Here is a 13374-nt window from a genome sequence, read left to right on the forward strand (position 1 = left end):
GGACACACCGAGCACTTGAGAGAAAGATGCATCGTGACCTCGGGGCCGGACCTGGAAGTGTGCAAGGATGCGTTCACTGCTTCTTCTGCCTATACCCCCATGGCTCCCCAGCTCCCAGCCCTCCTGCTGCAGCTTAGACACAAGCTGAGAGCTCCCATCGGTCCTCCTTCTGCCCCAGCATCACCACCCTGTTCCAGGCAGGTTTTTAAGTGCTGCCATAGGCAGCTCTTCCCCCTCTCCCTTCCTGGATTCCAGTGGAGCGAGGTTTTCACCCCACGTATCGGGAATGTTATCTCCGAGGTGTCTTGAAGCTGTTTATTTTCTCTTTAATTGGCTTGTGGGGAGAAAACGACAGAGGGAAGTCACACAGGGGAAGTTCTCATCGATGCTGTTTTTGGCAACAGAGTCACGGCGTCCTAAATTTTATTTATTTAATTGCATTATTAAAAGTATAAATAAAACTAAATCCGGGGAGGGCGGCCGGATCTGTGCTTTGCATCTCCAAAAATGCATCATAAATGCCAGGGAGCATAGGGGGAATGATTTATTAGCCTGTTATCGTGAGTGACTGGGACGCTTTCGATGGAGTCCTTGCTAATTTCTAACAGCTGCATTAAATCACAGATGCTATCAGCTATTATAAAATAATCACCCGGCGGTCTGCAAAGCAGCACGAGCCCAGGGTCAGTGCTGGAGCCCTTCATTTGTTTCACATCTCAGCCCCTCCGATTCCTGCGAGGGGGAAATAAATAGGACTGGTAGCGGCCTCATTTAATCATCCGGGAGTTGACAATAAATAAAAGCTCTATAAACCTTTTTTCTAAAAGGAGTTTGGGCCGGAATTTGCAACCAGAGGAAACCTTGTTTCGTGCTTAAATACGGCCGTGTGGTGTCAGGACTCCTGGGCCCTATTTCTGGCTCTGAAAGCGGGCAGCCTGCGCTTGTGGATTTATGGGGTAGGCGTTTGGGGATGCTGCTGTGGTCAGGGAGGGGGAAGGAGGGTGGGTTGGGTGGCATTTAGGGCCGCCTGTCTCCACCCCTCCATCCTCGATGCTCTGTGCTGTTTCAGACAAGTCACTTATATTTTCCTGAAGCCTGGCTGCTTTCCTCTCTCGTTTGACAAATAACGTGTGTGTTTATGAGGCTGGGCTCCAGGGGGGGTTAATGCTTGGCCTGGAAATCTCTTTAGAAGTGCCAATTTGTAGTGACAGAGAAACAGCAACGAACAGGAGAAGCGTTTCAGGTCCAGGAGAAGTTAGCTCATCGGGAGAGCTGCAGTAACAGGGACGGCTGTAAAGGGCGAAGGAGATGGGAGGGGAAAAACCCCCACAAATAAATAAAAATAAAGCAGTTAGGAAGAAAATGCCACCCATCTGCGGCGTTCGTATTTGTCTTGACAGTTTTGCTCTACGTTACAAGAGCTGCTTAACGTGACAAATGCCGACTTTAATAACGGGGAGATGCAGGCAGGGTGAGTAATGGGGCCGTGTGCTCATTACGCTGTCTGACACCCTTACCTGGTGCTGACACAGGGGTGTCTGCTCCTCCACTGTGGGCTGTTTGTGGATGCTCTCTACAGTGCACTGAAAGGGGGTTGTAGCAGGTTGGGATTGATCTCTTCTCCCAGTTGACAGCGATCGGATGAGAGGGGCTGGCCTCAGGTTGGCTGGTAGGAAAAACTTCTCCAAAAGAGCAGTGCTGCACTGCACTGCTGCCCAGGGACAGGTGGGGTCACTGTCCCTGTGGGTGTTTCAGAGCCGTGGGGATGTGGCACTGGGGGATGTGGGCAGTGGGCACGGTGGGGTTGGGGATCTCAGAGGTCTTTTCCAACCTGAACAAATCTCTGATTCTCCAAGGCTGTGCACGGAGCAGAGCATTGCAGAGGTTCTAGATTTCCAGTCGGGCAAGTGTCGTGCGTCCCCAGAGCTGTTTGGTTTCCTTTATCTTTTCATGCCTTGTTTATTCCCGCTGGGAGATGGGCTAACACGTTTTGCAGCCTGCAGGTTGTTGCCTCGCTGCAGTCTCAGAGATTGTCGGGTTGTCAGCAACCCGGAGATGGCACGGATTGCTGACAGTGAGCAGAACGGAGGCAGTGCTGTGTACAAAAACCTTGCTCAGCCTTTGAAACTGCAGTCAAACCCTCCCCGAAGGTTACTCTCGCTCGTAAAGCACGCTTCGTTTCCTTTGCTGCAAACCTAGATTTAAATCCCAGCTTCCAGACAGACCTGGGCTTTGAAGAGAATTGGGTTGGAGTTGGGAGTGAGTGTCTCAGACCCGGCTGACTCCGTAAGATGAATTAAAACTGACCCGGGAAGATGGAGCCGCTCACATTCCCACCCTGGCTGTGCAGCTTGCATATTTATCTCCATGTGCTGATACCACTGGGAATAAATCAGCAGCAACATGAGCACGGAGCAGGTGCTGTGGCTCAGGTAGCCACTCCAATCAAGCTCCCAGGGAACTTCTCCAGGCCTTGCAGGAGCTGACATCCTTCCCTCACCGAATCTTCCTTTGTTGTTTCTTTTTCCCCTCCGTGCTTCAGCCCTTGGAAGAATTTCAAAGGTGAGGAAAAAGAGTAAAATAACAATAATAATAATGAAAAAAAAAATCACGGGCTGCAAAAAGACTCAAAATCTGGAGAGATTTTATTTCTGCTGAAGCTTGCAGCCTGCCAGGCTGGGGTGGTTCAGAGCTGAGGGTAAGCACTCAGACCTTTAGCAACAGAGCAGCAAGCCCAGCAGCACTGCGGAGCGTGCAAGAAGGGAGAATAAGTACATATACATGGGTAGATACAGACCCATAGGTCTATGTATGTGTGGATATGCAGGGCACCAGGGCTTGCAGATGCTCATGCCTGCATAGTATGGACTTTCTGCTCAGCCCAGGACTGGGGGCTGCCTGTTCCTCCTGCCTCTGAGCAGGGCAGGAGGTTGCAAATGTTGAGATGGGTGGCCCTCGTGTCTCCTGGGTGTGAAAAATAGCAGTGTATGCTGAGGAGAGTGGGTAGATTTGATTTTCTTTCTTTGGCCTTCCGTATGTGTGCTGGGGGCATTGTTTCTGAGCTCCCAGGGCAGCCAAAGCCTCGTGTTCCCTATTACAGCATCAAGCGTAGGTGGCACGGCTGTGCTCTGATCATTTATGTGTCTCTGTATTTTGTAAATAAGCCTGGAGGCTATGCAGTTTCATCATATTTAGAAATAGGATAAACAGGGCTGTGCGCTATCTATTTATTTGTTCTTTTATTCATTCAGTTAAGAGCTCACAAAACGCTTTGTGAGCATCTATAAAATGAGCCTCGTAGTGCTGCTGGGAGGTGGAAGGAGAGTCCCTGCTGCTTCGGGCTGGTGGGGATAGCTGAGAACTTCAGGCCAAGGCATGGCAAGATGCTCACACAGGTACATGCCACACATTCAGGATCCACTGGGCATCTCCAGTGTGGAAAAGCAAGAATCTGTGGGATGGTAACAAAGCGGGCCTTTAATTGCTGCTCCCTGCCCTCTCCCTTGTCAGGGTTGGACTCATCCAAGTGCCACCTGCCTGCATGTCCTGCTCTGTGCTTTCTTTCCCTAACACTTTCTTCTCCTTTCTCCCAACCTCTCCTTTTGGCAGTGGTCTGATTTGGCCCCAAACTGCTTTCCTGTGGGTCTCCTGATGCTGTAGATGGTGTGAGATTTCAGATTTTGACCCTCAGGGACGCAGAGCTGTTGCTGGCAGGGGTTGTGCAAAGCAGAGGGGGTGGGTTGGTGGGGTAAGGTTGGCAGCGCCGTAATGGGGTGAAGCAGAGATGATAATATTTGCAGAAGCTGCTGAGGAATAATAATGTTTTTGTTGTTCTGTTTTGTGATTCCTTCACAGCAACATCCTCCACGCAATGGGGTAAACTTTCACGTGTTTTGGTACGGAAATGTTTTGTTAATGAAGCAAAATGTCACATCTGTAATCGCCCACATCTCCCTTCCCCTGAGAGACAGCTCTTAGGGAAAAAAACCAGCAACAACAACAAAAAGCCCCATGGGAGCTGAAAAGTTGCCCGAACACACTAAATACCAACAGTAATGGCAACAAAGAATCTTGGCATTGCAAAGCAAATCTTAACATTTTGCTCTCCCCAGGAAAAATAAAATCCTGGACTGTTGACAGAAGTGCTGCTGGAAAAATGCAGCGCTTGAGTTTCAGGCTTGTCACTACAGCTCAGCCCCGTTCTGCTGTACCTGAGTTTATCGGCCTCTTGGAGGACTGCTTGAGCAGTGCAGAGTGTTTTCAGAGTGCTTTCTTCTTTACTGTTTGGTGTAAAGGTAGGGTGGGGGGGCTGCTTTCAGCTCTGTGAGGTGGGTGTCATCCTCACGACCTCCTTTCTGAAAGTCGTCAGGTTTTCCTCTGCTCTAAGCGTGCCACATGCCTGCCTCATCCAGGGATTTGAGCTGCACGCTGAGTATTAAGTGTAAAGCAATCCCATTAAAACCATCGGTGTGAAGTGGAGCTTGGTTTGCACATCCTGCTGAGCTGCAGCCGTGGCTGCGTGCTGCCCCAGGCTGGGCCTGCACATCTTCTCATGGCAATGTGGGGGGGGGGAACCCTGTACCTACATGTAGGTCATGAGGATGGTGTCAGAGGGATGGTGTGCTCTGGTCTGTCTGCACAATGCCCTGCTAAAACAAGAGCAAACCTGGTGGTGGTGATCTCCCTGCTTTGCTATTGCTTTTTCCCAGCATTAAGCACCTTGGGGCACGGTGTGGGTGCACTAAACCAGAACCCTTTCCTATGGGGCTCCACATGGTCCATGGGGTGACCGAGCAGCAGGACTGGAGTTTGCATTTTCTGCCACGCCGAGCTCGAGCAGAGCGATCAATTTGAAGAATAGGCTGCGTTTTTGTTCACAATTACCTCAGCTTTTTTTTCTTCGCTAAATTCATGCGATAAAATGCATTAAATGTAACAGCACGGAAAATAAAAGTTCGGTTTGCGGAGAAATCCTGATTTAGGGCGAAGATAAAAACAAGATAAAACAACTGGAAAAATTAAGTGGAATAAATAAATCCTGCCCGATAGAGTGGAGGGAGGAGGAGAGGTTTGCTCTTGGCGTGGAGAGCTGCTGCTGGGCGAGCAGCTGGGCAGCGTTGGTCCAGCTGTGGATGGCTTCAGGATGGCTTTCATCCTGGAAGAGTGTTATCCACAGGGAGAGAGTAGCTTGACTGGTGTTGTTTGCAGTGCAGAGGGATGCTGTGTATTCAGGGCTTGGAGTTAGCTCATGCTGGTGGTGCTGTCACTGTGAGCACACCTGCCCTTGGGTTCTCCTAGGCAGTAGGTACGGAGTGCTCTCGCTTTGGGGTGAAGAAATAGGAGTATGGGAAAAGCAAGAAGCAGGGCGAGGTGTGGGGGAAGAGGTGTCGGGCTGAGTTGCCAAATATAGTGGGTAAAAATTAGCAGCTGCAAGCGTGCAGGAGAAAAGGTGAGGAAGAAAAGGGGGGTGAGGACAGATGGAGAGAAGGAGGGAGAGAAAGAGGAGGTGGGAGGAAGGGAGATGGGGACAATAGTACAGCAAGGCTGCGGTTAAGAATATAGCCCCGCACCCAGGTGCCACCCGTGTGTTGTGGGGTGCCAGCGAGGTGCAGCTCTGCCTATCTGCCGTGGAGGTGAGCTGCGTGCTGTGTGCTGTGGCCAGCCGGTGTGGCCGAGATGAGAAATTAACGTTGTGGTTTTGTGGCGTTGATGCCGGTGTTCCACATCAGAGCACCACGCAGCAGTGAAGGAGTTAATGCTGTGGGAGCAGCTGAGGGGCGGAGCTCCGCACCGGAAGTCAGGCGGCGCTCTGCCTGGGCGCGCTCCTCTGGGCTGCGTGGGGCTGCAGCACGTGTGCTTCCCCTGCGGCTCCTCCGTAAGGTCAGCTCACGGCTTTTGGTTTGCAAATTTTATCTCTCTTTCAATTGTTCAGTTTTATTAGATTTAGTAAAGTTACCGTTTCTTCTCAGATCGTGCCGTTGTTTTGTTTGTAGACCCATCTCTTCCCGCTGTTTCCCCTCCCCCCGGAGCGCGGCTCTGCTCCGGCGGCCGCGTGGACACTGACGCAGGTTTTTCTTTCTTTTTTTCTCTCCTCTCTCCCTTCTCGGTATCCCTTGGGATAACACCGTGACCATTATTGGTGGAGAATGCGGGCAGAGATGGGTCTACAAGTCCAACCTCATCTCCTTCTATGACTGGGTGACCAGACAGGTAGATGAGGGAAAGGCTGTTGATGTAGTCTACCTGGACTTCAGCAAGGCCTTTGACACGGTCTCCCACAGTATTCTCCTGAGGAAACTGGCAGCCCGTGGTGTGGACAGGTTCACTCTTCTCTGGGTGGAGAACTGGCTGGAGGGCTGTGCCTAGAGGGTAGTGGTTAATGGAGTTAAGTCCAGCTGGCGTCCTGTTACGAGTGGTGTCCCCCAAGGGGCCCATCTTGTTTAATATCTTTATTGATGACCTAGATGAGGGAATTGAGTGTACCTCAGTAAGTTTGCAGATGACACCAAGTTGGAAGGATGTGTCAAACTGCCTGAGGGTAGGGAGGCCCTTCAGAGGGATCTGGATAGGCTGAACAGCTGGGCTGAGCTCAATGGGATGAGGTTCAATAAGACCAAGTGCCGGGTCCTGCACTTTGGCCACAATAACTCCATGCAATGCTATAGGGGCAGAATGGCTTGAAGAATGTAGAGAGGAAAAGGACCTGGGGGTGTTGGTTGATGCTCGGCTCAACATGAGCCGGCAGTGTGCTCAGGTGGCCAAGAAGGCCAACAGCATCCTGGCCTGGATTAGAAATAGTGTAGCCAGCAGGAGCAGGGAGGTGATCATCCCCCTGTACTCAGCTCTGGTACGGCCGCACCTCGAGTACTGTGTTCGGTTTTGGGCCCCTCACTACAAGAAGGACATTGAGGCCCTGGAGCGTGTTCAGAGAAGGGCAACAAAACTGGGGAGGGGTCTGGAGCACAATGAGGAGCGGCTGAGGGAGCTGGGATGGTTTAGTCTGGAGAAAAGGAGGCTCAGAGGAGACCTTATTGCACTCTACCACTTCCTGAAGGGGGGTTGTGGTGAGGAGGGGATGGGCCTCTTCTCCCTGATAAATAATGACAGGACGAGAGGGAATGGCCACAAGTTGCACTGGGGAAGATTTAGATGAGACCTGAGGAAACATTTTGTCTCTGAAAGAGTGGTCAGGCACTGGGATGGCCTGCCTAGGGAGGTGGGTGAGGCACCATCCCTAGCGCTGTTCAAGAAGCATTTAGATGAGGTGCTAAGGGATTTGATTTAGTAGTTCAGTGGGTAGGGTTGGTGATAGGAGGATGGTTGGACTAGATGATCTTGTAGGTCCTTTCCAACCTAATGAACCTATGAATTTCCCATGCCCCAGCAGAGTGAGACATGAAAGGAGCCTGGTTTTGAGCAGCAACGAGCAGCTGTCTGCGGGCAGGGACTGGAGCAGTGCTGCTTTGAACAAGCTCCGGGACTTCCAGAGGGAGTGCTGGAGAACTTCTGCTTCCCCCAGCACCGGGGTGAGCCCCTGTGAGCAGGGCTTGGTGCTTTGATTAAGCACACAGCATCCTGCCCTCCTCCCAGGGCTCCCAGCTGCTTGTGTGGGTGAAGCATTAACCCATTCCCTCGTGCATGAGGCTCACACTGCAGCCTGGAGCAGCACAGAGGAAGCTGTTGCCCAGGAAGATCTGTGGTTTTCTCTGCTTTTTTTCTTCGGCTGCGCCCAGCATGGGCAGGAGTTGCTGTCCGAGGTGGGGTGCTGCCTTTGTGCCAAGGATAGGATGTTGTGTCCACGTTGGGATAGGGGAAGCCCATGAGTTGTGCTCCTGGGAAGGCCGTGGGTTGTTAATACCTGCAGGGGGTTAGCAATAATCCTTGGAGATCTTCTGGCCCCTGGGTGAAGCAGTGCCTGCAAGCAAGGAGGAGACACTTGGTGGCCAACCCCACCCCACCCTTTGCTGCATTGTCAGGGAAGCTCTGCTCCCTCCCTGCTGCACACGCAGCACTCTGTGCTTCCCTCTGTTGCAGCAGGGGGAAAATAACGTGAGGTTAGAGAAGAAAGTCAGTGAGTGGGTCCCAGAGCCCTTGGACTGCTCCCCGGTGTGGAGCAGCACTGCCGCTGAGCGGCTCATGGCCCCCGGGCTCCGGTCCTTCACTAATTACTTCCAGGCCTGTACTCTTGACATTTGCAAGCTCCTGATTAGAGCAACGAGGGAGAAATCTCCAAGGGAGATAGAGGCCAAACTGCGCCACTAATAAAAGTGGAGATTGACAACCGGCTGCGAAGGCAGCGAGGGAGGTGGAGGGACTTGTCCTTGCAGTCTCGGTTTCTTTCTGAGCCTCTGGGATGATGAGAGAAGGTCAGGGCTTGTTAACGTCACCGTGAGGAGCAGCATCCTCCGCTGCCATATGCCTGCTGCCCCCAGGGCTCGTGCCAGCCTCCAAGTCCTCTCAGCTGCGCGGTATTATTAGACATGGACCTGAGCTGAGGCCACCTGCAGAGCACCCCATACGTCCCACCGTCTGCAGATGTCTAGGCACAGACCAGCTCTGCTTTCCTGCCTTCTCACTCGGTGTCAGGATTGCGTTTTTGCAGCCTGCTGGATTTTGAGCTTTCTCTCCCTTGCTCTTTTCACCCCCACATGCCAGCTCCCCTCATTCAGCAGTGATCACAGTGATGGGGTGGCCCAGGAGATGGGGCAGGAGAGGTGGCTCCAGCTGTTTGCGTTGCTTTGGGGTGGTGCTCGTGGCACAGAGCATCACCACGAGGTCCCTCAGTGGGACCTGCTCTGGGGGGGAGGATGCATAGCAAAGCAGCACAGGGACTGTGATGGTGCCCAGCTGGGAGTGGGATGTCACTCCCTTGTTACCCAGAGAAGTGTGCAGGTGTTTCTGTCTCATCCATCACCCGTTGCTGCTGCTTTTTCCTTTCCCAGGCACAAGCATCATCGCTGGGGCTACTGAGGGGTGGGGGAGCTTGGATGCAATGAAACATTGCTTTCCTCCTTGTATCTCAGCCCAGAGTGGCCTCAGGGGTGAGCGTGGTTGAGGCGTGTTGCCTGCAGCCTCCTGCAGAGCTGTTCCAGGCTGTTGGGTCCGTACTCAGTTAGATAGGTTTCTGTTACATAAATATGCAGAGCACTCCCTTTCCAGCCCCCTCTTTCCCCTCCCCAATGCCCCATATATGCTCACCTGTGCCCAGCTGTCTGCAGCAGCCACTTCAGCTATCCATCTGTCCATTTATGCCCTACCTATGCATCTGTTCATGTAGGCACGTCTCTCCAGCCTCCTCCGAGTCTCATTCTGAGGCAGACAGCCTTCTTCCCCTTTCACTCTCCCCTTTCCTGAATTGCACTGTCTCTGGCAGGCTCGCTGCTACGCGCACTCCTCGCCTACAGCTTCCTGTCCCAGGGGATAAACAACATTTTCCCCAGCAGAGCATCTGGCCCTTGCAGCATCCTGCCCCTGGAGCTGCTCCCAGTGCTGGAGGAGGCTCAGCAGTGCTTGGAGTCGGGCCCTCTGATGGGTGGGGAGCTGCAGTGGGTTTGTGCTGACTCCTTTCCCTCTGCTGCTCCTTCCATGTGAGCAGCTTTGCTTCCTCTTTCTGAGTGTGAATAGATAGGGCAGGAGATGGGGTGTCCTTCATCCCCATCTTTCTCTTCCCCCCACCCCCCCTCCGGAGGATGCTTGCTGCTGGCTGTGTGTTCAGGGTTAAGCTAACTTTCCAATGGCAAACTCAGCCCTGCTCGGTCTCTGTGCTTCTCTCACTGCCCTATTTATCCAAGCTGCAGTGAGCATCCCTCTGGTGCCTGCAGCCATAGCTAGTGCTGGGAGGCAGCGCGCAGCTCTGCAGCACCAGCCTGTGGCTAGGGATGTATTTAGGGTCACTGCATCTCACTGCCACTGGCTCAGCATCAGCCTCGGGGGCAGTGCAAAACCTTTGCAGATCTCCATCGGTGTTAGTAGCCATGTGTGGGTCTCAGGACTAGGCTGGAGCCACAGATTAGTGAAAACCCTTTCACAGGCCCTTCCATTCTCTCTCTAACCCCTTCCCAAGGAGACTTTCAGCAGAAGATGCCCTTTGGGGGTCGGCACCCAAACTGTCCTGTTGCTGTGGGCATTAGGAGCTATACAGCCCAGTGTGGGGAGATGGCAGCGTGGCACTGAGTCTTATCTGTCAGCACAGAGATGTGTCTGGGTGGTCCATGAGGTCTTGGTGCGCCCATTTGCTCTCGGAGCAGCTGAATGGAGGGCTGGGGTTGTCTCTGAACGACAGGGCATTTATCTGTTGCTGATTTCGGGGCTGCTCTGGTGGGAGCAGCGAACCCAAGAGCTTCCTACTGCAGTGTCAGGGCAGAGCAGGCGTTGAGGACAGCACGGGATGCCCCGGAGCTCCTTTGTATCCTACACCATCCTTTACGGGGCACATGTGGTGAGAGGACTCCACATCCCACTGCCCTAGCCACGAGCATCCCTCCAGCCCACCCCTTCTGCTGCACAGACACGGTGCAGAACGCAATCCCCTCTCCGTGTGCATCGGGCGAAGCATCAACAGGTGGATGCAGGGAAAGAAGCAGCGAGGTGTGGCCGGGTGGGCAGGGCTGCCGGCATCCCGCCTCTCCTCGGGGGCTGCACTGCGAGCGCGCGCCGTGTGTTGCATGATTAAAGCCCCCTCTGCAGCGAGGGGCTGCGAGGGTTAACGCGGGGCTGCGAGCGGGCGTCCTTCGCTGCCGTGCGGTGCCGTGAGCGTGCGGGAGCCAAAGTGCCGGTCAGTGATGGAGCCGCTGCCATGACAACCCCGGGCAGTCAGCCTGCGTGCCGCGCAGGGATGCTCCCGGGCAGCTGCAGCGCCGGGGCTGGGATGCTGCCGTCCGCCCTGAGCTGAGAGCATCCCCCACTGCAGCTGCCCGGCACCGAGGAGCGCCGCGTCCGGACATCTCCTGCAGCTCCGCGGGGAAGTTTCGATCTTGCGACAGAATCGGCATTTGGGGATCTTTGGCTTTTTGGTTTTTATTTTGTATTTTCTTCTCTGTTTTCTTTTGCCCTCTCTTTGCTTTAAAAAGCAAAACAGCCAGCCGGCGACACAACTCCGAGCCCGCTCTGCTCCCCCCCCCCAGCCTGCTTTTATGGCCGCCCTCCCTTTCCTGCCAGAGACACTTACGCTTCCTCCTTGGGTTATAAACTTTTGATGCTGGCTCTCCGCAGCGCGTGCCCAACTGAATCTTAAAGTAGCGTCTCGAGCAGACACGGCTCTGTGACCTTCATCTCTTGCTCCGCACCTTCTCTCCTCCTCTTCCTCCTCCCCCCGGCCCTCCCGTCCTCCTCCCTCACCCGAGGATACTGGGGACTCCCTCCGGATGCTGCTCGGCAGGCTCAGTGCTCGCAGGCTGCCTTTCCAGGGGCTCTCCTGATCTCCGTGGAGCTCCGCATCACTCTCCTCCGCGCCCGCCCCGGTGGTTTTGCTCCCCCCCGTCCCCACACACACGCACCCCCTCCCTCCTCTCCCCCCTTTTCGCTCCCGGTGGCCTCGTCGGGTGTGTTTTTTGCCTGGTGGAAAAGTCCCTGCTGCCCAGGATGGGGGTCGGTGGGTGCTTAGCCCTGCCCTGGAGGTGCCTAGTCGTCCTCTGTCTCAGGCTGCTCTTCCTTGTGCCCGCAGGAGTGCCCGTGCGCAGCGGAGATGCCACCTTCCCCAAAGCTATGGACAACGTGACTGTGCGGCAAGGGGAGAGTGCCACGCTCAGGTAGGAGCCGCTGCCTCGGGGGGGGAGGGGTGGGGGGGAGTTGGGTGGGGGTCTCGTTGCGCTGCGGTCTGCACGATGGGTTCGGTGTGGGGCAGCAAGATCCCAGTGTGCGTAATGGGATCTGTGTGCCGAGCGGTCCCGGGGTCGGCTCGTGAGTTTGCAGGCACCCTGGGGAAGGTGCGTGGCCCCCTGAAGCCGCTGCCGGGTGCCAGACGTGGTGCTGCCAGAGGGCTGAGGTGGCAGACGGCGGCTGAGCGCTGCCTGCAAGTTGTCTGCATGCGGAGGAGGGTCCGCTCCGTGCCGGCGGTTTGCAGGGCTGCGATGCCTCCGAGGTGTCGGTGCCTCGATCACTTGATAGTCTCCGCACGAATCTGTTAATATCAAATCAATCTTTTACTCCAGGGGTGCATCTTATGAATTCTGATGGATGCTTTACCTTAACGCGGGTTGCTGGAGGAGAAACGCAGGCGGCTTAGATGCAGATGGGCCACTTCTAGGTTGCACAGCACAGCAGAGCGTCCCTTTTCATTCCCCGAGCCAGATACAGGTGTACGTGGTGCATCAGCTGTGTAGGACGTGGGCTCTGGGCAGACATGGTGTGGGTGGATGAGCAGAGAGCACTCATGTGTCGGGGCTTTGGGTTGTGCTGTGCAGGTCATGCTGTGTGTGCTCCCTTGGCTCAAACCCGTCGTACCGGGGCTGCAGCAGGGAGCAGCTGCTCCCAAAGCCACGAGCAGGCTGAGAGCATCGTGTCCTCTGTTAGCTGTGAAGCCAGGGCTGTTTGAGGCTGCTCTGCTTCGAGGCACAGGGGCAGGTGTGCTCCTCATGGTGTGGTCTCGGAGAGGTCTTGGAGAAGGGGATGCGCTTTGTGCCTGGGGCTGGGGGCCCATTGGGTCACCTTTGTCATCGTGCCATACAGTGGCATAATCCCAGAGGTGATGCTGCTGGCAGGCAGCAGGCACGGTGCCCGTGGGCTTGCTTGGAGTGGGAACTGCAGGGGCTGAGCCCCTTCCTCAGGGCCAAAGGCAGCTGGGCTCGGTGCTGGCCAGGGCTGCTGCCAGCAGAGGGCCGACTTGGATTTCTTTTTTTTTTTTTTTTTTTAATATATTTTAAGCTTCTGGCCTCCTTTCAGTGAGAGGGGATGTTAGTGAAGGAGGCTGCCCTGGACTGAGGGGCTTTAGCCTTCCTGTGAACTCTGCAGCCCCCAGTGCAACTTAGAGGGACCCCTGCCCCAAAAGTGCTTACTGTGCCTGTTTCCCTTCCTAGCATCTACTCCTGCTCATGCTCTCTGATGCATCTTCTCATGCTCTCACCTCCTCCTTTTCTATCCTCAAGTTTAGCTTTCCCTGCTGCAGTCACTCCACTTTGCTCTCAGACCCCCAATCTTTTCTTCCACTGCTGTTTCCCAATGCTTCCCCACCCCTTCTCTCCTTCCATTTCCCTGCTGCTGATCCTCTGCAGAATCTGGGCAGCTAAGGATTGGGAAGGAGCATTGCAAGGGTGTATTTGTCCCATAGAGAAGCAGGAAAAGGGAGCTGCCCTGGGCCCAGCAGGCAGCCATGCATCTGCTGCCAGCACTATGATTTGGGGGCAGAAGGCACAGGATGAGAGGTGGAGGTGTGCCAAA

General features: G+C 54.5%; 1 protein-coding gene across 4 annotated transcripts in view; it reads left to right on the plus strand.

Moving 5' to 3' along the window:
* LOC136049948 (opioid-binding protein/cell adhesion molecule homolog) overlaps positions 1-13374 on the plus strand; it is a 246962-nt gene that overhangs the window by 151001 nt on the left and 82587 nt on the right. For 2 of the 4 annotated variants that reach the window (XM_065738520.1, XM_065738523.1), the window contains exon 1: positions 11489-11747. In XM_065738520.1, the coding sequence (XP_065594592.1) occupies positions 11581-11747 (167 nt within the window). In that variant the 5' untranslated portion in view covers positions 11489-11580. Of the gene's footprint in view, positions 1-11488; positions 11748-13374 lie in introns of those variants that run through there. The other 2 variants (XM_065738522.1, XM_065738521.1) reach the window with 2 other exon arrangements.

Source organism: Cyrtonyx montezumae, unplaced genomic scaffold (genome assembly GCF_038088225.1).
Source record: "Cyrtonyx montezumae isolate F1298 unplaced genomic scaffold, pur_monq_1.0 scaffold_22, whole genome shotgun sequence".
NCBI lineage: Eukaryota > Metazoa > Chordata > Aves > Galliformes > Odontophoridae > Cyrtonyx > Cyrtonyx montezumae.